This window comes from Rhinolophus sinicus, chromosome X (genome assembly GCF_036562045.2).
Source record: "Rhinolophus sinicus isolate RSC01 chromosome X, ASM3656204v1, whole genome shotgun sequence".
Classification (NCBI taxonomy): domain Eukaryota; kingdom Metazoa; phylum Chordata; class Mammalia; order Chiroptera; family Rhinolophidae; genus Rhinolophus; species Rhinolophus sinicus.
The window spans coordinates 76,192,296-76,218,818 of record NC_133768.1 but is presented as its reverse complement, the minus strand read 5'-3'; the positions used below and the strand labels follow the sequence as shown (position 1 = coordinate 76,218,818).

General features: G+C 39.9%; 1 protein-coding gene across 13 annotated transcripts in view; it reads right to left on the bottom strand.

Annotated features, from left to right (window-relative positions):
* Window positions 1-26,523, bottom strand: part of TMEM164 (transmembrane protein 164) — a 216,939-nt gene that overhangs the window by 118,462 nt on the left and 71,954 nt on the right. For 5 of the 13 annotated variants that reach the window (XM_074323807.1, XM_074323800.1, XM_074323804.1 and 2 more), the window contains one exon: window positions 20,723-20,772. The exons of the other annotated variants lie outside the window; for them this stretch is intronic. Coding sequence is in view for 4 of the 5 variants with exons in the window: in XM_074323800.1 (XP_074179901.1) it covers window positions 20,723-20,772 (50 nt within the window). In the remaining variant the exon portion in view is untranslated. The remainder of the gene's footprint in view (window positions 1-20,722; window positions 20,773-26,523) is intronic. 13 annotated transcript variants of the gene reach the window in all.

Below are 26,523 nucleotides of genomic sequence, written 5' to 3'. Positions count from 1 at the left end.
AATCTATACCATTCCTTTTACCCAGAGATGAGATACATCCAAACACATGTTAAAGCAGAGCAGACCAAGAGGAAGATAAAAAGCAGTCCCTGCTCTGGGAACCTTCAGAGAGACTTCCAGAAGATTTGGGGAGATGAAAACTCTAAATCAGAAAATGTGGGCCAAGAAGGTAGAAGAGAACAAAATTGAATATATACACCTGGGGTGGAAGGCAGCTGCCAGTCTGTGCGGCAGGGGAGATCTGTGAACGATCTGAAAGCTTCTTCCCTCTTTCAAGCATTAAGGAAAGAATATGTATGGATGCAAGGTAGCAACTAGACAATTAGATCGCTCCTAGGGAAGCAGACACCTGAGCAGCATTCCACCTAAGAAAGGAAATTGGTCTTCTTGAATTGCTGCTTACATACTGTGGATGTTCTAATTTCCTGGTCTCTAACCCTTTTAAATCTGCAGCATTCATTTGTAGGACTTTCTCCTACAAGAACAGTCTTAATAGAAGTCAGAGGCAGTCTCCCAAACACATTTTTCAGTAATGCATCCAAGCCAAGCCAACCAGCTTGTCGTGCGTGGAGGCCTGCGGGGCCTCTAGTCCCGCTCCCCACATAAGAATGCAGGATATGGTGAGGCCAAAAAGGAACACCCACGGAGCCATAGGTAGGGGAGTCATACCACTATAGTCTCACTGGAGGCTGGATTCACACGACCTGCGACCTGCTGTCCGCTTCTCTGCCTGACAACCGACCGACTCCCCTCGACTCATCAACCAGCGCAGCCGCTCGAGTTATATCAGTGGCCAATTGGCTAACTGGCTATAGCTGACGGCCAACTAGCCACAGCCAACAGCCATCTACTACCCGAGCCAGCACCTTTCCACATGAGGCCAAGAGTCTGGAAACTACTCTCTGGGATTCTGTCCCCACAAAGCTGCTCGTTTTTAAATTCCAGAGCAGCGGATCCGTTGAGCACTGGGAAAGGGGGTGCTGAGATGGTAAAACCATTCTGAGACATTAAGACACAACTGGTTCAACCAGAGCCCATCTCATGAACTCAGGATGGTCCCAGAGCTATGAGTCTCCCTGGGGAAAGTGCTGCTGTTTAAAAATTTGACAGTTATAATACTAAATGGGATCTAGAGAAAGAGAGGGTCATAGGGTTACTGAACTCTTGTAATATCATACCCCAAAGGCTTACAGGGTATCAATCTTGCAATGTCTAGATCACATGTCAGGCTGTCCTAATTTCCGTCACCCACCCCCATGCTTCCCACACCTACCTTGGCTTATAACAGCCTAGAGTCCTCTCTCCATCCGGCATTGCACCCCCTGCTGCCTGCAGCGCAGATGAAATTTCATCTCATCTCCTTCAAAAGCCTCTCCAGACTGAGTCAGCAGATACTAATGACCGAATAATCCAACTTGCACCACAAACCCACTACTTTCCATGTGTACTTGAAAATGGGCTGATTTCAGGCTTTCAGTATCGGTGGGGAGGAAGGACCATGCAATTCCCTGAGACAGAGGATGTCTGACAGCTCTCTGCTATGCACTTGTCTTAACAGCGTAGGGTAGAGAAAGAGTTCTTTGCTATTCAAACAGCACAGATCAGTGACTCACTCCATGAGTTCCCCTACCCTGGCAGCATACACTTGGATAACCAAGCACACTAAGCAGTGGGTGTTCGCCAGACAACTAAACTGTCTGATCACAACCCAAAGCTGGGGAAACCTTAACAGCCAAACACTTCTCCTTCACCTAGTCCTTCAAAATATCCCAGCTCAGACAGAGGAGAGTCCCAAAAGGCTGGCTTCTATAAGAGGCTCCTGGACCCTTGTGAAACCAAGAATTTCACCCTCTTTTAAAAACAGCAGCCAGGATGCCAAAGAGCAAGCTGAAAATTAAGAGGTTGACTGTACTCAGAGCCCTTTGTGGTGGTGGGATCCATGGAGACCAGAAAGGGGGAGTGAGTACTTGCCACCATGATGATGACACCCTCCTGCAGCCTGAGTAACAGACCCAACAGAGACCTTGATACTCCGAACCACCCTGAGCTGCCCAAAGCTGCTCCCAGACACAGTAGACACAGGCCTACAGTCCAGCTGACTGGTGGCACCTTCAGCCCCAGCCCCACCTATCAGCTGTGGCACAGATGTGTTAATTTTCTTTCAATTTCAACTTTGGATGGGGGGCACAGATAGTATAAATGGACCTTGATATGCTAATTGTGCTCCAAAAATAGCATTAAACACACCAGAGACCCGCTCCTCCGAGTAGATGGAATTTAGAATTTAGGCTCTTTAAAGATCTTGGTCAAGCTGAGGGCTTCCAAGGCTAGAGCTGGGAAGTAGGAGTATCCTCTCCACATCACAGTAAGAAATGGCTTAGAGTCCTAACAGCAGCACTGTTTCCAGATGTGAAGGGCCCGGGTCTCCAGTTAGCAAGTGAGTCCTGATGGCACAAGAATCTTGGCAAGGAGGTACAAAAACAGCTGACTCAGACTAATGGCTGCTTCTTTTTATCCAGTGAGTCTGCTATGGTGACTAAGTAAAAAGCTAGGATTTTCTAGCCTTGGGAAGAGACCAGATCATCTGCAGTCACTGAGAAAGAAGGACTGGCTAGCTTTTAAGTTGCATCTGATATGAACACTTCTGACACCTGCAGAGGTTTCCCCAGCCTGGGGAGTAGAAAATCCCTGCTCTGATCTTCATGCCAAAAAGTATGGGGCCGGCCCGGTGGCTCAGGTGGTTAGAGCTCCATGTTCCTAACTCCGAAGGCTGCCGGTTCGATTCCCAAATGGGCCAGTGGGCTCTCAACCACAAGGTTGCCAGTTCAATTCCTCGAGTCCCACAAGGGATGGTGGGCTATGCCCCCTGCAACTAAGATTGAACACGGCACCTTGAGCTGAGCTGCCTCCTGGATGGCTCAGTTGGTTGGAGCCTGTCCTCTCAACCACAAGGTTGCCGGTTCAATTCCTCGACTCCTGCAAGGGATGGTGGGCAGTGCCCCCTGCAACTAGAATTGAACACAGCACCTTGAGCTGAGCTGCCGCTGAGCTCCCGGATGGCTCAGTTGGTTGGAGCACATCCTCTCAACCACAAGGTTGCTGGTTCGACTCCCGCAAGGGATGGTGGGCTGTGCCCCCTGTAACTAGCAACGGCAACTGGACCTGGAGCTGAGCGGCGCCCTCCACAACTAAGACTGAAAGAACAACAACTTGAAGCTGAATGGCACCCTCCACAACTAAGATTGAAAGGACAACAACTTGACTTGGAAAAAAGGCCTGGAAGCACACACTGTTCCCCAGTAAAGTCTGGTCCCCCTTCCCCAATAAAATATTTTTTAAAAAAAGTGTGACTATGAACTCTGAGTATCTCTACCACTAAAGACCATGGGGTGATATCAGCAGGATGAATTGCAGCTTCCCAGAACTCTACCCCGCTCCCACTAAGGTATTCCTTTAAAAACTCGAGAAAACTGTCCCACTGTCTTTGAGCTTATAAACAAAGTCACTGTGCTGTAGTCATGTAATTTCCTCCTCCTTTTTTCCTCCCTCTCTCTCTCTCATTCTGTGCTAGATTTAATTGCTCTAAACTCAGGGTCATCAAAATATGGTCCTCCTGTTATGTGTTATGTTTTGTTTTTGTTTTGGTGTGGTAAAATATACCGGGGGTGCCAAAAACAATGTATACAAGTGGACACTTTGGTCAGCATTGCTCAAGCAGTAGTTCACTGTAATCAGAAGTGCCTGGACACTGATGGTAACCACTTTGAGCACCTCCTGTAATTGCAGAAGTCAAATGTCACTTGTATTCATCATTTGTTATAGGTATATACTGAGTATTACAATTTTAATACAGTTTTCCTTCCTTAAAATATGTATACATTTTTTGGCACCCTCTGTACATGACACAAAACTTACCATCTTAACAGTTTTTAAGTATATAGTTCACTAGCATTAAGTACATTCACATTGTTGTACAACAATCGCCATCATCCATCTCCAGAACTTTTTCATCTGGTCTTCCAGTTTTTGTAAATAAAAGTTTAGTTAGAACACAGCCAGACTCATTTGTTTACATATTGTCTATGCTGCTTTCATGTTAAACAACAGTTACTTAGTTAAAACAGAGGTCATATGATCCACACCACCCAAAATGTTTACTGTCTGGCCCTTTACAGAAAAAGGTTACCTATCTCTGCTCTAAACCAAAATATATACTGGATTCCTAGTTTAATAGAGCACTTAGCTAATAGCCACTAACACATCCTCTCCCAGCTTTCCAGTAAATTTCTATAAAGACACAGAAAAAGATAAAGCTACCCAAATCACTGAAAACAGACTGACATTCATTCTATTATGAGAATCTAGGAGAAATCTCCATGAACAATAAGGCTAATGTTAAAATGAGAAAAAAGCAATCTGTGGCCAATTCATACAGGAGAAACCTGAACAAGATAGGAAGACACTGAGTCCTTTGGCTACTGTCAGTCTCATGGCTTAGAAATCAAAAGTTCATCTAGTAAGCAGCAAACTGGATAGCCATATCTCCACTACAGACTTACTGCTTTGCTTGCACAGGAAACCAGCAATTCCCCAAACTGATCTCCATCCACTCGGAGACACCGACTCCCACAAATCAGTAGGTCTGATGTGATGGCATTGATGCCAGCACACTGCATCCTGGCAGTGGGAGTCTTCAAAAGTAAAATTGAAGTACCAATTCATGTGGAGGTTGTGGTTTTTCACATACTTTATCTGTTCAGAGCATTAGAGAACATAATACTGTAATAGAAGTAAGCGATTCCATATGAATCCAGCAGAATCCACAAGATAAAGGCACTAGACACTGCGAAACGGACTAGAAGCTATGAGCATCAACTTGTCAGGCAAGAGTGGAACTGAAAAGCGGTTCTAACCAATACCAGAACAAGAGAAGAATCACAGGCAATCCACATACCCTTTCTTTGACAAATAATAAATAAATTCTTATTCGAATATGCATAAACATACCCCCAAACCAGTATGGTTCCTATTAAAACCTCTGGCTGCAGAAAGGAAATGCGTTATCATTCTGAAGAGTTGGAGGAAGCACACAAATCTGAATTTGCACACAAATCTGAATTTAGTGTGTAACCAGAAGAAATATTTTACAAAACTGCATCTTCAATGGAATGCAAGAAAACATGGACTCTATAAAAACAGCTATAGAAAGTCATTAGAATAAAATATATTGACAAAGAATGACAATAAATCTCAGAAAAGCAAGGAAGAATTACAAAGAAATTAATATTGAAGCAGGATTAAAATTTACAATGGAGATGACAAAGAGAAAAATCAATCAAATTTATAGTATATAAGCCAAATCTGAATCTCTCCCAAGCATGCAAAAGAAAAGGAAAGCTGGCCTTAGAAATTCAACAAAGACTGTTTATTAGGAATTCTATTAATATAACATCCTAAATGGGGAGGTTAAAGGAAAAAACCCAAATGAACCTCTCAAGATTCTCAAAAAGCATTAAGGAAATTCAACAACCATTCCTGTTCTTTGTTGTTGCTGCTGTTGTTGTTGTTTTAAGATGTGGAATTTAAGAATAATTCCTCAACATTATCTAATCTAAACCAACATCAGAGTCAACAGTGAAACACTAGGAACATTTCCATTAAAAGCAGAAGCAAGGGAAGAATTCCTGCTAGTACCACTATTATTTAACATGGTCCTGGAAGTTGTAGTCAATACGATCAGACTTGAAATAGAGAGGAAAATGTTTTGCTGTTTAGAAGGAGATAAGTTGATACCATTAATTTCCAATATAATCAAAGTGAAGCAACTGAAAAACTATTAGGAGTGTGAAGCATGGTGGCCAAATATGAAATAAACATATAAAATCAAAATCTATCCTATGTACTAGTAATAATTCGTTTGAAAATATAATAAATAAAATGGGATCATAAACTATAAACTGTCCAATGACTGCTGAGAAATATGTGACACACACACACACACCTAAAGAACATAAAAGAAAACCTGAATAAATTAAGAAATATACTATGTTTTTTCCTGGATGGAGAGACTCAATATTGTAATGACGTTAATGAGATTTTAGGTTTAAATAATTCTGATCAAAACGAATAGGATTTGGGGAGGGGGAATCAGATGAAAACATTCTAAGTTCGTTTGAAAGGGAAAAATGGTTCAGAGAAGTTAAAAAAAAAAGTGTGAGTAAAGTAATAGGCTGGGGAGAATGGCAAAAAGAAATCTATTAGGTTAGTGCAAAAGTAACTGCAGTTTTTGCAATTATTTTTAAACTTTTAAGACTCAATTACTTTTGCACCAACCTAATAGCATTTGTTGTTGCAAATGCAAGAGTATGACACTGGTGGAGAACCCAACAGAGACATCAATGGAATAGTACAAGTCCCCCAAATAAACACAACCATATATAAGAATTTATATATGACAAAATCATAACAGTAATAATCAGAGGGAAACAGTTATTCAATAAATGGTGCTTAAATAAATGATGATTTGGGAGAAAATAGGTTATGTGCCTACCTCATACTAGTCATAAAATGAACTTTAGATGAACTGACAGCTGAATATTTTTTAAATGATTAAAAAACTAGATTACTTATCTGTTCTTAGAATGGGAAAAGTCTTCAAGCATAAAAGCATAAAAGCACTGGAAGAAATTACCATGGTCTAAAGGCAGTTTGGAAACCAATCAGTTTGACCGATAGAAGAAAAATACACATTAAAAGGACTGTCAACAAGTCAGAAGGCATTCTGGAGAAAACATTTACTGTAAAGGTGATAAAGGATTAATATTCTTTATATATGGACAACTCATGAAGATCAACAAGAGAAACAACCATACACACACACACACACACACACACACACACACACACACACATATATCTATATATGTAAACTGAGCAGAGAACATGACAATTCACAGATTAAAATATGTGAGTAATCAGCAGGGCACATACATGTTTGAAATTTTCTATAATGAAATTTGAAGGGGAAATAAAAACCGAGGAAAAAAGGCAAGGAGAGAAAAAAAGAATCCACCAGTGAGATGTGGAGGGAACTAAGAAGTACCTACCGCGGTTCCCAGAAAATAAGACCTAGCCAGACCATCAACTCTAATGTGTCTTTTGGAGCAAAAATTAATATAAGACTGGTACTATATTATATTATATTATACTATGTTATATTAATTATATTATATTATATTATATTATATTATATTATATTATATTATATTATATTATATTATTATTTAAGACCCGGTCTTATATTATAGTAAAATAATACCGGGTCTCATATAATAATATTATATAAGATAAAATAATGTAACCAATATAACATAGTATAATATAACTAATATAATATAATATAATACTGGGTCTTATATTAATTTTTGCTCCAAATACGCATTAGAGCTGATGGTCCACCTAGGTCTTATTTTTGCGGAAACACGGTAGCTATACTGCAACACCTCTCTCTTTCCTCTCCCTTAGATTTGCAAAAGGGAATCTTATTTATTAGGAACCTATGAGGCAGACTGCTTCATATTATGGGACTGTGTATGTTTCTTAAAGGTAACCGAGACAGGTTAACTTTTTTCAAAGTTAATAACAAGATTAGTAAAACCACAGAATTGTTTCTAAGGATGTATTGGTTTTACTCAAACCTAAGTGACGAAAATAAATCTGTGGCTTGGCTATTGAAGGTGCTTGTAGGTAGCTGTTCAGGAAAGAACCACTCAAACACACAAACGAGTAAAAAGAAAATGGCTCAGATGTACAGACACAACAAAACAAGTAATTCTGGTATTGCTATATGAGCATCTATAGAGACAAGGAACCAATAACAGAGAGTGTAAGAGGCCTTCAAAGAATGAATGCAGACAGGCTCAAATTATAAGAGTTACAGCTCTTATAGATCTACAGAGCACCATGCCCGAGGTTGCTGTGGTGGTGGGCCAGGTAGAAACCCCTTCCAATCGTAGCTCCACGTTCTGGGTGTATGTTTTCCACGGAGGCAACCTTTCTAGCAGCACACTTTGCAAGTCACATGTCAACTGAGGGGCATATAAACGAAACACTCTGGGAACCAGCCAGAATGCTGGGGAATGGTCATTGACTCTTGTCAAGAGCACCAAAGAACCCTGTGGAGAATCCTGCCCCTTCCACATCCCAAGGAGAATTGCCAGCCCCTGCACAGCATGGGGCATATGGCCCACTGGGCACACCATATACCTTTCCTGCAGTGACTGGGCATGCTTCCATGAAGAACATGCCTGCCCCTGCTTAGCTGGGAAGCAGACAAACTCATGTGTGGCTGGTACAGCAAAAGGCCAAGAAAAAAAAAACACAAAAAAAGAAAGAAAAAAAAAACAAGAGATGTGTATACAGTGATAGAGACAATGAGCCCACAGAACACACTGGCATTAAGACCACAGCGGTGCCAACTTCTGTACAGAAAGATTTAGGAAATGCTAAACAGGATGCTTTCATGCTTTTAACCTCTTAAATAATAATGGAATAGCAGAAAATATTCACTTAAGCAACATAAGATAATGATTAGGAGCACTGGCTCAGGAGTCAGAAAAACATTGGATCAAATCCCACCTGCACTACTTAGCAGCCATGTAAGTCAATAAAACTTTGAGAACCTCTGTTTTCTTGATCTAACAGGGGATACTATTTGTCCCTCCCACATAGGTTTGTTGGGTGGATTAAATTAGATAATACATGTTATGAATTTCACACCATGCCTAGGAACACAGTAAAGCTGATTATGAGCATTAGAAGGAAAATAAGAATGAGAATCCTGACTTTGCCACAATGTAATTTTAGCCAAGTTTTTTAATATCTCTTGGCCCCAACAGCTTTTTTGTAATGTGGATAATGTATTTCCTATGTCACAGCATTATTTGAAGGATTTGATGAGATCATTTCAGACAAAGCACTTTGTAAACACTAACGAGCTATACTAATACAAGGTGGAGTTAGTCTTTCAAGAGTTGTCTGTTTTCTAAAATACTGATTTTTAACTTCTCATTGCATGTGGTATTTCTACCCAGTGGAATAATATACATCCATGAAAATGATGTGTATGATAAAAATTTGGATGACTCTCCAAGGAATTATGCTGCCTTAAAAAATAAAAAAAGGCCATCAGATACTGTAGATCGGGGGAAGAGCTTATCACTTTGTGAGAGGTGTAAATGTCTATTACAATGTTTAGTACACTTGAAACTAATAAAAAAAGAAAAAGAAAAAAAGGCCTATTTCAAAGGTGACATACTGTATGGTTCTATTCAAATAAATTCTTGAAATGGCAAACTTATAGACATGGAAAACAGAATAGTTGCCAGGGCTCAGGGGTGGGGTACAGGTAGGAGGATACTGGGTGTGGTTATAAATGAGCATTAGAAGAGATCCACATGGGAGTGGAGCTCTTCGTTTCCTGAATGTACAAATTTCAATATCTCAGTTCTGATATTGTACTGTAGTTTTTAAGAGGTTACCACTGCAGGAAATTAGGTAAAGGACACAATGGATTACTCTGTTTTTTCCATACAACCTGAATCTATATTATTATATGACATATGATATGATATTAGATGAGATAATATGATGACATTTATTACATATTATTATTTCAAAATATAAAGTTTTTATATAGAAAAAAATGAGAATGAAAATACATCCTACCAAAATTTGGGGGATGCAGCAAAAGCAGTTTTAAGAGGGAAATTTATATTATTCCAAGTCTATCTCAAGAAAGAACAAAAACTTCAGCTAAATAACCTCACATTATACCTTAAAGAACTAGAAAAAGAGGAACAAATGAAACCCAAAGTCAGCAGAAGGAAGAAAATAATAAAACTCAGAGCAGAACTAAATAAAATAAAAAACAAAAAGACCATAGCAAAAATTAATGCAACACACTGATGGTTCTTTGAAAATATTAATAAAATTGAAAAACCATTGGATAGACCCACTAAGATATAAAAAGACACAAATAAACAAAATCAGAAATGAAAAAGAGGAAGTTATCACAGCTGCCACAGAAATACAAAGGATCATCCAAGAACACTATGAAGGACTATGTGCCACCAAATTCAATAACCTAGCAGAAATGGACATGATCTTAGAAACATATAGCCTTCCTAGGCTGAATCATGAAGAACTGGAAAATCTAAATAGACCAATCAACAGTAAGGAGATTGAATAAGTCATCCCAAACCTTCCCAAAAGCAAAAGTCCGGGACAAGACAGCTTCACTAGTGAATTCTACCAAACCTTCAAAGAGGATCTAATACCAATCCTACTCAAACTCTTCCAAAAAATTGAAGAAGAGACAATACTCCCTAACTCATTTTATGAGGCCAACATTACTCTGATACCAAACCTGGGAAGGATAACACAAAAGAAGAGAACTGCAGACCATTATCTGTCATGAACACAGATGCAAAAATCCTAAACAAAATGCTAACAAATCGAATGCAACAATGCATTAAAAAGGTTATACATCACGCCCAAGTGGGGTTCATCATACGGGTACAAGGATGGTTCAACAAACACAAATCGATCAATGTGATACACCACATAAACAAAATAAAGGACAAAAATACGATTATATCAATTGATGGAGAAAAAAACATTTGACAAGATACAACATCCATTTACAATTAAAACACTTAATAAAATAGGTATAGAAGGAAAATACCTTAACATAATAAAGGCCATATATGACAAACCCTCAGCTAATACCATAATTAATGGTGAAAACTTGAAGCCTTTGCTCTAAATTCAGGAACACAACAGGGCTCTCATCTATCACCTCTGCTTTTCAACATGGTATATTGGAAGACCTAGCCAGAGCAATCAGGCAAGAGAAAGAAATAAAAGGCATCCAAATTGGGAATGAAGAAGTTAAATTGGCACTCTTTGCAGATGACATGATGCTATATACAGAAAACCCTAAAGACTTCACCAAAAAGCTATTAGAAACAATCAACGAATACAGTAAAGTTGCTGGCTACAAAATCAACGTACAAAAGTCCATTGCATTCCTATGTACTAACAATAAAACCTCAGAAAAAGAAATTAAAAAATAACTCCTTTTGCAATTGCAACAAAAAGAATAAAATACCTAAGAATAAGCTTAACCAAGGATGTAAAAGACCTATATACTGAAAACTATGAGACATTTTTAAAAGAAATTGAAGAAGACACAAAGAAATGGAAAGACATTCCACGTCCATGGATTGGAAGAATCTACATAGGTAAAATGGCCATATTAGGGCCGGCCCGGTGGCTCAGGTGGTTAGAGCTCCGAGCTCCTAACTCCGAAGGCTGCCGGTTCGATTCCCACATGGGCCAGTGGGCTCTCAACCACAAGGTACAAGGTTGCCAGTTCAATTCCTCGACTCCCGCAGGGGATGGTGGGCAGTGCCCCCTGCAACTAAGATTGAACACGGCACCTTGTGCTGAGCTGCCGCTGTGCTCCTGGATGGCTCAGTTGTTTGGAGTGCGTCCTCTCAACCACAAGGTTGCCGGTTCGACTCCCACAAGGGATGGTGGGCTGTGCCCCCTGCAACTAGCAATGGCAACTGGACCTGGAGCTGAGCTGCGCCCTCCACAGCTAAGACTGAAAGGACAACAACTTGAAGCTGGGCACCACCCTCCGCGACTAGGATTGAGGGGACGACAACTTGACTTGGAGGAAGGGCATGGAAGTACACACTGTTCCCCAATAAAGTCCTGTTCCCCTTCCCCAATAAAATCTTTTTAAAAAAAAGTTGGGGAGAAGTTATCATTAAGTGAACAAAGCAGAATAAAGAATTATAATTAAAGAGGACAAATGTAAAGGAATATATGTATATATATGTCTTGAGAGATAAGAAAAAACAAGAGAATATCATCAATATAGATAAAAAACTGAACATTAAGTTAAAAAGAATTACGTACACACACACATAAAGGTAAAAAGGATAAATGTATCCAAAACCAAGTTCTATAAATCAAGCAGAAATAGATAAAGTGCTCACAACTGTCTAAAATATGTAAGAAAACATAAAAACAGACAAGATTAAGCCCAAGAAAGAACACACGACTACAGATGAGACGATTGTTTTTAAAATTATAAAATAAGGGGTGGATGGGTGGCTCAGTTCGTTATAGCTGGAGCTCTGGGCAACAGAGCTGCCAGTTCAATTCCCACATGGGCGAGCGAGGTGCGCCCCCCGCAACTAGAATGAAGTCAATGATCTGCCGCTGAGCACCCAGGTGGCTCAGTTGGTTGGAACACGGGCTCTCAGCCACAAGGTTGACAGTTCGACTCCCACAAGGGATGGTGGGCAGCGCCCCCTGCAACTAAGATTGAACACGGCACCTTAAGCTGAGCTGCCACTGAGCTCTGGGATGGCTCAGTTGTTTGGAGCTTGTGCTCTCAACCACAGGGTTGCCGGTTCAACTCCTGCAAGATATGGTGGGTTGCGCCCTCTGCAACTAACAATGTCAACTGGACCTGGAGCTGAGCTGTGCCCTCCACAACTAAGATTGAAAGGACAACAACTTGACTTGGATGGAGCTGATGAGTCCTGGGAAAAACACACTATTGTTCCCCAATTAAAAAAAAAAAAGTCCTGGAAATACACACTGTTCCCCAATAAAGTCCTATTCCCCTTCCCAAATAAATTTTTTTTAAAAAAATTATAAAATAAGGGAGTACTACATGCTCAACTAAATTCATGGACACAAAACTGAGAGCTTATAAGAAATGGATAATTTTCCAGCAAAATACATATGAGCAAAATTGACCAAAAAAGATTTGAATAGACTAATTGACATACAAAATGTTAGAAAGATGATTGAGGGCATACCCACTGAAATAGGCACTAAGACCAAGTGGGCTTCACAGTTAAGTTTTATCTCACCTTTAAAAAACACGTGATTTCTAGGGTAACTAAAATATTCCTGGCCAGAGAAAAAGAAGGAACATTTTGCAGTTCATTTTACATAGTCACCGTAATTTTAGTACTTAACCCTGATGAAAAGAATCCAAAAACAGGCTACAATCTTATGAATAGTGAGACCAAGTTCTAAATAAAAGACTGACAAATAGAATCCAGCAATGTATCAAAATAATAATATTCTATGATTGGCAGGGATTATTTTAATAATGTACCTACTGATATAATTCACTGTATCAAAAACTTAAATGAAAAAAATAGCGTGATCAACAAACACTGAGAAAGTATTTGATAAAACACAGCAACCATTCCTTTTTAAAATTACTCTAAAGTAAACGAGGAAACTGTTTAAATATAATAGACTATTTAACAAATACAACCAGCAAATATTGAGGAACACAGAAAACATTTCAATTTAAAATTGTTTTTAGACAGAGTGGTCTATCAGCAATATTATTTAACTGTGTGTTTGAGTTTGTAACAAATGCAAAAACCTAAGAAAATGAAATAACTAGGTGTGGCCAGTTAGCTCAGTTGGTTAGAGCGCAGTGCTCTTAACAACAAAATCCCCACATGGGCCACTGTGAGCTGTGCCCTCCACAACTAGATTGAAACAACTACTTGACTTGGAGCTGATGGGTCCTGGAAAAACACAGTTAAAAATAAATAAAAGTTGTTTTTAAACAAACAAACAAACAAAAAAGAATCTCTAAACACACCTAGTTATTTTTAAAAAAGAAAATGAAATAGCTGTAATAACCAATAGAAAGAAGTGATAAAACTGAAATAAAATTTACCAAAACTAACAAGAGAATTTGGTAAGATAGCTAGAGATAAGAACTATTTTAAAATTCAATAAACTTTTTCTATTCTAGAAAGAAGCACTTGGGAATGGAAAGGAGAAAATATTCCACTCATGAAAAACAACAAAAAAGTTACCAATATTTTTAAGAATAAATATATTAAGAAAGGCACTGAGCATATATTTTAAAAAGGTTAAATCTAATTGAAAGACGTACAACAAGATTTAAACAGATGGGAAAATTACCATTTCTTAAAGAGCTATATAACTAAAAAAATCAATTCTCACAAACTGAAATGTGCATTTAATGCACTTCTAATTAGAATCCCAATGGGGAGAAGGGTTCAATAAAAGTGATCTTAAAATTTGTATGTAAGAAAGAATGCCAAAGAATAGCCAAGAGAAATAATTTTTAAGCTAATGTCACCAATATGATTTAGGCACACAAATAGACAAATGGATGAAACAGAATACAGAATTCATAAATACCTACTAGGGAAAAGTAGGGATTATTTAATATATATTTTGCTACTCCAACAGCTATTCTATTCACCTTTAGGAAAACAGCCTTAACCAAGACTGGAAACAGGAAGCTTTATAATACCACGTTTCCCCGAAAATAAGACCTAAGCGGAAAATAAGCCCTAGCATGATTTTTCAGAGAACTTTCAGGATGACATTCCCTGAACATAAACCCTAATGCATCTCTTAGAACAAAAATTAATATAAGACTCGGTCTTATTTTCAGGGAAACACGGTAACAGTCATATTTGGATATGAAAAAGGAAAACAGAAAAAAAAAACACATATATGTGGGAAAATGTACCATCAGCAAATTCAATACTTAGAGATTTGGGAAAAATTATCTGTAACAATGATGACAGACAACGGGCCAATAACCAAAATACACAAAGAGGTCTTACAAATTAAGAAAAATATAAACAACTCATGGGAATTGGACAGATAATATGAACAGACAACTCAAAGAGCAAATGTAAATGGACAAAAAATATGAGACGATACTGAAATTCATTAGTAGCCAAGGAAATTTATCCATTAAGTTTCCAAAATTATAAAAGAACTCTAACACCTTACAGTGGTAGGGAAATGAATTGTTGCGCATCTATGAACTATTTCACAGCCTTGTTTTAAAAGAATAAGAGCTATACCAACAGATTTTGATAGATTTCCATGAGATATTATTGAGTGAAAAAAGCAAGACGTATTAAAGTATGCATAAGATTCTATTTTTGTAAAATAATGAACAATACAACATTCTAGAGCTCAAAGATGGCAGAGTAGATAAACATCGTGCCTGCTTCCTTCCGTGAACTCATTAAAAGTACAATTAAATTACAGAACAATCAACCAGGAGAACCATCTGAAGTCTACCTGAACAGAAGTTTTATAACTAAGGATAAAAAGAAGAAGACACATTGAGTCTGGTAGGAGGGACAGAGACATGGAACAGGTGGGACCCAAACCTCCATGTGGCAGTTGAGAATCAGGAGGGATATCTTGGCCACAGAGGTTTCCCTGGGAGTAGCCAAATACCCCAGCCCCACACTAGGCTCCCCAGCCCAAAGTAGTGGTGCCAGGAAAAGGAGCCCCCACAATATCTGGCTGTGAAAAAAAGTGGAGATTCTGACAATCCAGGTGGGACGGAAGGCTGTGGGAAACCCAGAAGTCCTATTAAGGGGCCCGCGCACGACTCAGTCACTCACAGGCACTCACCCTGCGCTCTGGCGAGGGACGGTGACTCAGGGGGTGTTAGAAGGCATAAGGGAGGAAGACTGAGGTGTGAGGCTTAGGGCGAGGGCTGGAGAAAATTCGCCATTTTCCCTGTGTGGGGTCCTTTTCCCATACAGCCAGTGGGTGGGTGTCATCTTTCCTGTGTTGAGCCCTCCTCCCAAGCCCATGCCCAAATCTGAATCTGAATTGGTCTGATGAGCTCTGCTAGGACCCCACCCCACACAATTCACCTAATGCCAGACGCACTTTCTCAGTGAGCAGCCAGCCCTGACTGCATTGCACTCATTCTTAGAAAACTATCCAGGTCCATGAGCCCCAGGCAGTAAGCAATTGGCTTCGCTGTGCTTTGAGACTTTTGCTGAGTAGCTCCAGTCTCAGCACTGGAACCAAACCAGAATCTACATTAACCTGGTGAACACAATTCTTCCCACTCTAGTGACTCCCTGAGACCCTGCCTCACTCAACTTCTATACCTCATGAGGCTTTATCAATGGCTGAACCTTAAGGGAGCTGGCAGGTGGCAGCAGCCCTTGGAGTATCCTGGCTTTTTGTGGAGCTACTCCAGGCCTAGTACTGGTGGGAACCTTCCTTCATTCGCAGCATGGCCTCTCCCACATGCCTCCAGGTCCAGCATAGGCAGGAAACAACCATGGATCCTTTTGTAACTCCTACCAACGAGTCCCTAGCCAGTCATAGGCAATTGGTGAGCTGGGCCTGCACCAGAATGCCTTCCCAAAAGGCCCAGAACCAACATACTTGGAGGTTGGCTTCAGACCACAGCAAGCACTGCCCAATTAGCCCCACAAGAAGCACACACAAAGCGCAGTCTCAACAAGCACCAGAGACTGCTGGGGCAAATCCCACACAGTGGGGTAAGCCTCCCGCACAGCAGCCCATAAGCTGTGGACATGGCCAAACCCCACAGCCAATCAGCCCCAAGATCAATACCACCCACTGACGTACCAATAGCAATCAAGGCTCAACTGTAAAAGGAGGACACACACAACCCACACAAGGGACATTCCTGGAGAACTCGGAAGAGTTGACCAGGGAGACTGTGCCAGGACCACACAGGGCACCTATACATAAGGCTACCTGGCCAAGACTGGGTGATGTAGCAGATCTACCTAATACATAGAAACAAACACAGAGAGGCAGCCAATATGAGGAAACAAAGAAGTATGTCCCCAGTGAAAGAACACAGGAGAAAACTAAAGAAAAAGAACCAAAAAACGAAAAAAAAATGGAGGCAAGCAACCTACCAGAGACAGAGTTCAAAACAATGGTTATAAGGATGCTCAAGGAACTTAGTGAGAACTTCAACAAAAAGACAGTAAACATAAAAAAAAAAATATATGGAAACCATAAAAAAAAGTCAGAAGTGAAGACTACAATAACTGAAATGAAGAATGCACTAGAAGGAATCACTAGCAGACCGGATGAAGCAGAGGATCAAATCAGTGATTTGGAAGACAAGGTAGCATAAAACACCCAATCAAAACAGCAAAAGGAAAAAAGAATCCAAAAAAAACAGAATTGTGCACCTGAAATCTATGTAATTTTACTAACAATTGTCACCCCAATAAATTTAATAAAATAAAATTAAAAAAAAAAAAATGAGCTCTCATAAGATTTTCAGCTGAATTCTCAACAGAAACTTTGCAGGCCAGAAGGGATTGGCACAAATGTTCAATGTGATGAAAAGCGAGGATCTGCAACCAAGATTATTCTACCCAGCAAAGATATCATTTAGAATCAAAGGACAGATTAAAGAGCTTCCCAGACAAGATAAAGCTAAAGGAGTTCACCACGACCAAACCAGTATTACAAAGAATGTTAGAAGGACTTCTTTAAGATGGAAAAAAAATCAAAATTATGAATTATAAAATGGCAATAACTACATATCTATCAATAATTACCTTCGATGTAAATGGGTTAAATGTTCCACACAAAAGACATAGGAGGGCTGAATGGATAAGAAAACAAAACCATTAAATATGCTGCCTACAAGAGAATCACTTCAGATTAAAAGACACACACAGACAGAAAGTAAAGGGATGGAAAAAGATATTTCATGAAAATGGAAACAAGCAAAAAAACTGGAGTAGCAATACTTATACCAGACAAAATAGACTTCAAAACAAAGGCAAAATAGACTTTATAACAAGAGACAAAGAAGGACCCAGTAGTCCCACTTCAGGGTATTTATCCGAAGAAACCAAAATGCTACTTCGAGGGACGTGTGCATCCATATGTTCACTGCAGCATTGTATACAATGGCCAAGATGTGGAGGCAGTCTGGGTGTCCGTCGATGGAAGAATAGATAAAGAAGAGGTGGTGGATATATACAATGGAATATTGGTTGGCCACGAAAAGGATGGGTTCTTGCCATTGGCGGGGGGATGGATGGACCTGGAAGGTATTGTGCTGAGTGAAGTATGTCAGAGAAAAACAGATGCAATGTGATTTTTCTTGTGTATAGAATCTAAAGAACAAAAGAAAGAAACAAACAAAACAGAAGCGAATTCACAGATGAAGAAAACATTTTGATGATTGCCACAGGGGAGGGGGGTTGGGGATATGGGTGAAAAAAGGGGAGGGATTAAGAACTACAAATTGGTTGTTCCAAAGTAGTTATGGGGATGTAGGGTATAGTATTAGGAATATAGTCAATAATATTGTAATAACTACATATGGTGTCAGATTGGTACTAGTTTTATTGGTGTGATAGATGGGAGGGGGATTGGGAGCAGGGTGAAAAAATGAAGACATTAAGAAGTACAAATTGGTAGTTACAAAATAGTCATGGGGATGTAAAGTATAGGTAATATACTCAATGATATGGTAATAACCATGCATAGTGCCAGATGGGTATTAGACTAGTCAGGGGGATCACTTCTTAAATTATATAAAGGTCTAACCACTATGCTGTACACCTGAAATTAATATAAAACGTCAACTGTAATTGAGAAATTTAAAAAGGGGGTAAAGGTGAAGGGAAGTAAGAGATCTAAATTTCCAGGTATAAAACAAGTAAGTCATGGGGATGTAATATACAGCATAAGGAATATAGTCAATAATATTGTGATAGCATGGTAGGGTGTGAGATGGTTACGAGACTTATGATGGTAATCACTTCTTTATGTATATAAATGTTGAATAACTATGCTGTACCCTTGAAACTAATATAATATTGTATATTAACTATATTTTTAACAAAAAGCTTTAAAAAACATTTGAAAACCCGTGTGTGTGTGTGCGTGTGTGTGTGTATACATCTATGAGCATGGAGAAAAATGTGGAAGGATACTGGTTTGGCAATATACAGGTATGGCATGGAAAGATAGAGGTAAGAGCCAAATAAAAGAAGGAAAAAATCAAAAGAATCACTATTTAAAAATCCAGCAATCATACGTATGTATTTTTATGTATAAAAACTGTATATATAAAAGGAATTAAGTTTAGAAAAGATACAATAAAAAACCTAAACATAATCTCTGCTTACTAAAACAAGAAAGAAAATAACCAAAATTATCTCTTGATGGTAGGATTAAGGGAGATGTTTATTTTCCTCTTTATGTGTCTCTATTTTCTATAGTGAGAACTGTTAGTTTCATAATAATGAAATAAAACTAATAAATGTTACTTTATAAACATTACACTGAAAAATTGAGCTCATTTTGGGAAATCAAGGGAAGGAAACAGGGTTAAGTACCCCTTCTGCTTAGGAGCTGTCTAAGTACAAGATATATGAAATCAGGATCCATTATCCCTCATCCAACAGGTTACTCATCTAAGGCATGAGACTAATTGGGTATTCCAAGAAGGTATTTAAAGCAGCAAATAGGGTATATTTTCCTCTACCTAATACTTTAATGACTTAAGTCAATCAGTAAGCCATCTATACCACTCTCAATTATCCAAGGATCTGCTGGGCTCTTTACTTCCTGTCCCTTCCCTCTGGCATATGGCCATTTCACTGCTCAGGAACAGCTTCAAAATGGGGGCCAGGAAAGAAGGAAAGAGATGAAATTAATTTGGTCAATTGAGCTTCTCGTTAGCAACTCTAATAAAAGGCCTGATAAGTGAGATGGTCAGAATTCACAGTTAAAAATGAGGGTTCCAGGGCTCTTGAGAATTTCATTTAAGCAACCTTGCCTTCAGATAAACACGATTTGCCTGAAATACACTTTAATGGATTTGATGCTTGCTATTTTTCAGAAAGACAGGACTTGTAATACAGGTGATAGGTTCCTCTTCTCACTTTAATTTTAAGAAAAACAAAACCATATAAACACAAGAAAAAGGTCTTCAAAATGAAGAATCGTCTCCTCGATGGAGCAGCAGGACCAAAATGAAAAAATTCTTGGGCCGGCCCGGTGGCTGAGGCAGTTAGAGCTCCATGCTCCTAACTCCGAAGGCTGCCGGTTCGATTCCCACATGGGCCAGTGGGCTCTCAACCACAAGGTTGCCGGTTCAGCTCCTCGAGTCTGGCAAGGGATGGTGGGCAGAGCCCCCTGCAACTAAGATTGAACACGGCACCTTGAGCTGAGCTGCCGCTGAGCTCCCAGATGGCTCAGTTGGTTCGAGCGCGTCCTCTCAACCATAAGGTTGCCCGTTTGACTCCCGCAAGGGATGGTGGGCTGTGCCCCTGGCAACTAAAAATGGCAACTGGACCTGGAGCTGAGCTGCGCCCTCCACAACTAAGACTGAAAGGACAACAACTTGAAGCTGAACGGCACCCTCCACAACTAAGATTGAAAGGACAACAACTGGACTTGGAAAAAGTCCTGGAAAAATACACACTGTTCCCCAATAAAGTCCTGCTTAAAAAAAAAAAAAAATTCTTCAGATGAGGAAAGATGTCTGACCCCCAGCATGCTCTCAAGAGGAACGTTAGGAAGGCAGCAACCTTCCCAGGGAGCATACGTTGGCCATAAACCACCATCATAAGGAAGAGCTAAAAATGATTTGTCAGGGCTTCACAAAAGCCACATCTACATATAGAACATTTCCCTGTTTCACGAGGCCCTCACAGACTTTGTCCTTTGGGTTGCCCAGAAAGAAAGTGGTGCAGGCCCAAGGTGTTCACAGCAAAGCACTCATCTTCCTAGGCAATCAGACAAAAGAGTCTGAATAGCAATGGCAACAAAGCAAAAAACAATTTTCCCTTACTTGAAGACGACAATAGCTCCCGGACATGGAGGGCAGGCCAGGAGAAAGATCTGCAATGGAAAAGAATTAAGTATGGTTATCAAGAGAAATGCTGGATGCAGTGAGACAATGTTGCTTTAATAATAATAATAATAATAATAATGATGATGATGATGATAACAACAACAACAATAATAAAAAAACCAAACTTTAACACGGAAAATGTAATATAAAAAATTAAAAAGGCAAGCAGGTGATTTTCCAAATATGTTTGTGTTTGCACATACATCTACGTGTGTGTATGACTGAATGTGTGTGTGTATGATGGGAGGGAGATGGAAAGAGATGGAGAGTGAGGGAGTAAGAGTTTTTTGTGGGGGAGGTAGGAGATGGAGAAAGTTTTTCTTAGGCCCTTTCAACCTCTGGGATACTTCCTCTTAACTTCTAGAACAAGACTCAATTTTTCAATACTTCAACTTCAATACAACACAAGAAGCCAGTCTAGGAGCTTTCAACCCAAGACAAGTACAAATAAGATTCCAAGCATAGAACAAGTACACACATACCATCTGATTTTCCTCCTATGGTGGAAGGTGTGTTAATCAATACCCAGCATTGTCAAATTCAACAAATGAAAATACAGGATGACCAGTTAAATGTCACTTTCAGATAAACAATGAACAATGTTTTAGTACAAGTATATTCCATGCAATATTTAGGATATAATTATATCAAAACATTAGTCAATGTTTATCTGAAACTCAAATTTAACTGGGCGTCCTGTACTTTAACTGGCAACACTATCAGTATTGCAAACCCCAGGCTCTATCTATACTTCCCTTTTATTTTGAATGGGAGCAGAATTTGCCTCCCCCAAATCTCTCTTTGGCCCAAAGATTATATTAGGCTGATTATTTTTAAAAAAACAGCAGACACTGGAAAAGCTCTGAAAACTGAGTAGACAGTTACCCTTTTATAAGAGATGTTCACATTGGTAAGGAAATCTCCACTTGCAAGGGTGTCTCCCTTTGCTTACCAGGAAGAGAAGAATGACTGAATCACTAGAAACTCTCTTCCATGGAGAAGACAAGGTCTTAAATCTGCATAACAAGCTTACTCTTCTGGTTTATTGTGTTTTTCCTGATCACCTCCCATAACTCTCCCACCCCCACATCTTCTTTTATCTTTAATTGGAGATGGTATTTAAGGTGATAGCTTTGATCGTTTCAGAAAATTACTGTTTTCCTAGCTATCTACCATGTACATTGGAGGTATACATTTTATGAAAAAGCTGTTCATTTTTCTCCTGTTAATATGTCTTTTATAACAGGAGGATCTCAGCTAAGAACCTAGAAGGGTAGAGGGAAAATTATTTTTCCTCCCCCACATTGGAATGGTTCATTTCTAAGCATGACTAAGTTGTTTTACTCTTCAATTTTCCTCCCAGGTCAAACCAAACAAAATGAACCTTGTTCTAAGAGACAAATCAGTTCCATGTTACTTCGTTTGACCTAAGCTTGGGTTACAGCCTTCAAAGCTGTGGCAATTTGACCTTCACCCAAGGACTGGTTCTCCAGAGGGACAAAGAAACCCTTGCAGGTCGCTTATTAAACATGCAAATTCCTAGGTTCCTCCATTAGGAATGCCCATTCCAGAAGTCTGGGACTTCAGGAATCTGCATATTTAACAAACACCCAGGACATTCAACCACTCCTGGAAGCCACATATGCTGAATGTTTGACCTTGGCCCAGAATCAGAGACATTCAGAAGGACTAAGGACTGATTTAAAAAAAAAAAAAAAGCATGTTTCTGGAGGTCCTTCACTTACAGTGATTTAATGGTGTGGCTTATAAGATCATCAATATGTGTCCTTCTTGTGAGCATTTATTAATATAGATTATCTACATTATATATTATAGACTTGTTTAGCTTTGTCATGTGTATATTCTCTAGCATTTGGTTCTTCAGTTCTCTCAAAGCCTACATTTAGAAGGATAGGGTACTATCAGGAAAAACACTATAAAACACCCGTTTGAATCCCTGCCAAGAGGAAGAGAAAGAATGGAAAAGAAATGATCTTGAAAAGAACACAGGCAGGAACCCATCACCTGCAGAACACCTCATCAGAGAACACCTCCACGGAAATATCTATCAAGAATGTGCCTTTCCCCAGCGGATCCATTTGATTAAAAGTGCAAAACCAATGACAATTACAGGTCCACACTCCTTTATCAGCAATTGCCTAATCTAAAAAGCTCTAAAAGTCTGTTTTTTTCAAAGCTAATTTGTTAACAAAACATGATTTGAAGTGAGCTGAGGCACTTCACAGATTTTGTCTATTATGCTTATGGTGCATAGTCATACACTTTCCATAAAAATAATGTATTTTGATTATGGGGTGCAATACAGTGCATGTAGGGTATTTTACACATGATGGGGAAACTGACCTTAAAATGGTTCCCTGCCACGTGGAACTGAGCTAAAATGGTGGCCCGAGCGGAGAGAGAAATCCCCAGCCTAAGCCCCAGCCCACTTCCGCATAACCCCCTCCACGCCACACCTTGAACCAATCACCAGACGACACCTACCCCTTCCCCAACTCAAGGAAGTCCCCAACCCATAAAAACCTGCTCAAACCCTTGCTAGGGGCTCAATCTTTTGGGAAGGGTCCCGCTGAGCCCGCCGGCGTAATAAAGCTGACTCTCCCAACTCTCTCAGTGCCACTTGGGTTCTTTCCGGTCTTGGATTCTGCAACACACATACTATCAGTGGGGTCTGGGGAAGCACCCCATAACTAAGAAACTTTTTGATTTCTGAAATACATATAACCTTAATGGTTTACAATAAGGATTGTTGACTTAGAATTTCTATCATCCAAAAATGAACTTATCCCCACTCCCCACTCTACCCCTCAGGAACAGTCCAAGAAGGAAAGAAACAGAGCTGGTATTCTTTACCATTGACCCAGCAGTAGAGTTACTCACCTTAGGCAAGGAACCAAGTTGGAGGCTGCACATAGTTACCCAGCATCTGGCCCATCACAGGCTACACTCAGAAGCTACAGTACACAGAGAGCAAAGAGGGACCCCCACCTTGCAAAGGTCCTCAGCACTTCTCAGTCTCCTAAGAACTATACCAGCAGCCTTCCTGAGATTCTGGAATATGCAGGATACTTCCAACATGCTAAACAGAGAAGCAAAAGTTTGCCACTGAGCCCCACAGTTAAGTCTTTTCTATACCCAGAGCCAAGAAGAGGTGAGCAGATTCTTGGGGGCAGATTTCCCTGTAACTGCTCCATTTGGCTGGCTCTGATCCATGACAACCCTATGCCAGAAGCCCAGAAGAAACCTACTAAAGGAAGCAAGCTTCCAGTTCCAACCCTGTAAGGTGTCATATTATCCTCAATTAAATCATGGATCTAACTTCTTTTGAGGCAACTAATCTAGTCTTGAGTTTTCCAACAGTTACTTTCATGTGGCAACGTCATTGCAACCAGTGCTTTGGCCTTTCTCACCTTGCCTGTCTATTCCCAAAACCAGGATAGAGGGTATCTTTCTCAAGAAATCTTTAAATCAGACACATGTAGACATATCAAACCAGCAGATTTGAAAAAGAACCCTAAATTCATCATATTGCATTTCCAGTAAACTCATCATGACAAAGAAAAATTCTGAGATGTCCTAAATTAAATTACAGCAGGCTGGAGGGTGGAAGGAAGACACAAGGAAAAGTAATCTGTTAACAGAACCAGCGAAAGACTGCTCGCATTCCTGAATGTATATTGAAACTTTGAATTAACTTCTAGGTGACTACTTTCCATGATTATCTAGAGAGAATAGCTGAATAGCTGACCACCAGATGCCACCACATCTTGCTTATACGTGAACTTTCCAGACTGTTGCCACAACCAATCGTAATGAGCATATGTTTTTTCCTAGGGACTGTACACCTGTCCCAGAACTAGCCCCAGTTCACCTTCTCGCACCCCCTTTAGCTGTAGCCTATGTAAATTCTGTTGAAACAACTTCTTTCTTCTGAAAACTTGAGGTATAAAGGAGTCTGCCAACTCCAGGATGACTGTCATGTTTGTCTTTTCCACCTAACCCTGCTGCTGGTGGTTAGACTGCATGTCCCAGGACCTGGTCCTTTCTTTGGCTAGCAAATGGCTCAATACACCCTTTCTTCCAGAAAAACTTTTGGCCTGGAAGGTTTTTGTTTAACAATAGCCTCCTTTAGCAACTTCAAAGACTTGTAACTTTGAACCCCTCTGCTCTGTCATGCTGGAGCCACATACATAATCGTGATTAACCAAATGAGTCACGTGAAAACGTTTTCATTCGGAGGTCCACAGGCCCCCAGCCCTGCTTTCTTTCTTGGTTGACTGCAAACCACCTACAAACTCTGGTAGTATGCGTTTTGGACTAGCAGACAGAAAGCTAAATTTCCCTTCAGCTGCAAAAAGAGTAGGAAGAGAAGACACTTGGGAGTGCAAATAAGGATAGCAGGAAAGTGAAAATGCATCTGAGCATATCCCAGCACTGACTTGGCACTTAGTATTCATGCCCAAGTTGCCCACCTCAGCATCTGAACAAAAGTGCATGAGCAGGTAGCACAGAGAGAAATGTGACAGAGCCTTCCATTTTCCCATCTCTTGGGAGGTAAGCAGGACCTTGTTAAATCCCACTTTACAGATGAAGAAACCCAAGGGAAGAAGTTCTGACACACTTTCTGACAAGAACCCAGATCAACACACTTTCCACCTCATGTCCAAGCAATTCCCGGCCTCACGGGGGCTTTCGTTCTCTAGACTCCAGCCCTGCCCCTTGACCCAAATCACACAGTCAGCCCAATGGCCCCACACTTATGCCACCACACAGCTCACAAATTCTGCTCTCTATAATGTGAGACATCTCAAAATACAAACCTAACTGGGAAGCAAATCACACTGACACAAATGGGTTTCAGACTTCAGCATTACCTAAGACAGGCTCATCTTAGCTCCAACTTGCCTCATTCCCAGGTCTGTTGGGTGCTTGCAATTCTTGCATCCTTACAAAACAAAGGTCTTTCTTGGCTGGTTTTTCCAGGAAAACCCCCAAGGTTTTATTCAAAATCACTTTCTTTCAGCTTCCTCAGAAAAGTTCCCTATACTAGTCCAAGGTTCTCCTCAGAAACTTGTAAATCCAGGTCTTTCCTAAGCTCCTGATAAGAGAAAAATTCTAAGATGTCCTAAATTAAATTACAACAGGGCTGGAGGGTAGAAGAGACAAGAGTAGTTAATCAGTTAACAGCTACGGGCTGAAACTAACAAAAGACTGCTCACATTCTTCAATGTAGGTTTAAACTTGGAATCAACTTCCAGGTGGCTATTTGAGAGAAAAAAAAGAAAAAGGAAAAAAAATAGTTGACCACCAGATACCAGACCCCACTGCATATGGGTCATGCATGAACTTTCTGGATTGTTGCCCACAACAAATCAAGAAGTAGTAAAATTCTTTCCCTTACAGACTATGCACCTATCCTAGAACTGCCCTCCCTTCCCCTTCTCCGCCCAACTTTATCTATAGCCAGTGTAAATTCTTTCAAAACAAGTTACGCCTTTCTTTGTCTTTCTTCCCCAAATTCATTGCGTAAAAAAGTCCCGTTAGCTCCAGGAAAGTGGACATATTTGTCTTCTCCACTGTTGGTGGTGGTTTAGACTGTATGTCCCCAAACCTGATCCTTTTTCTGGCTAGCTCAATAAATCCTCCCTTTCAGAAAAGCTTTCAGACAAAAAATATTGTTTAATACCCACTCTAGGCACCAGCAACTGTACCAGTTC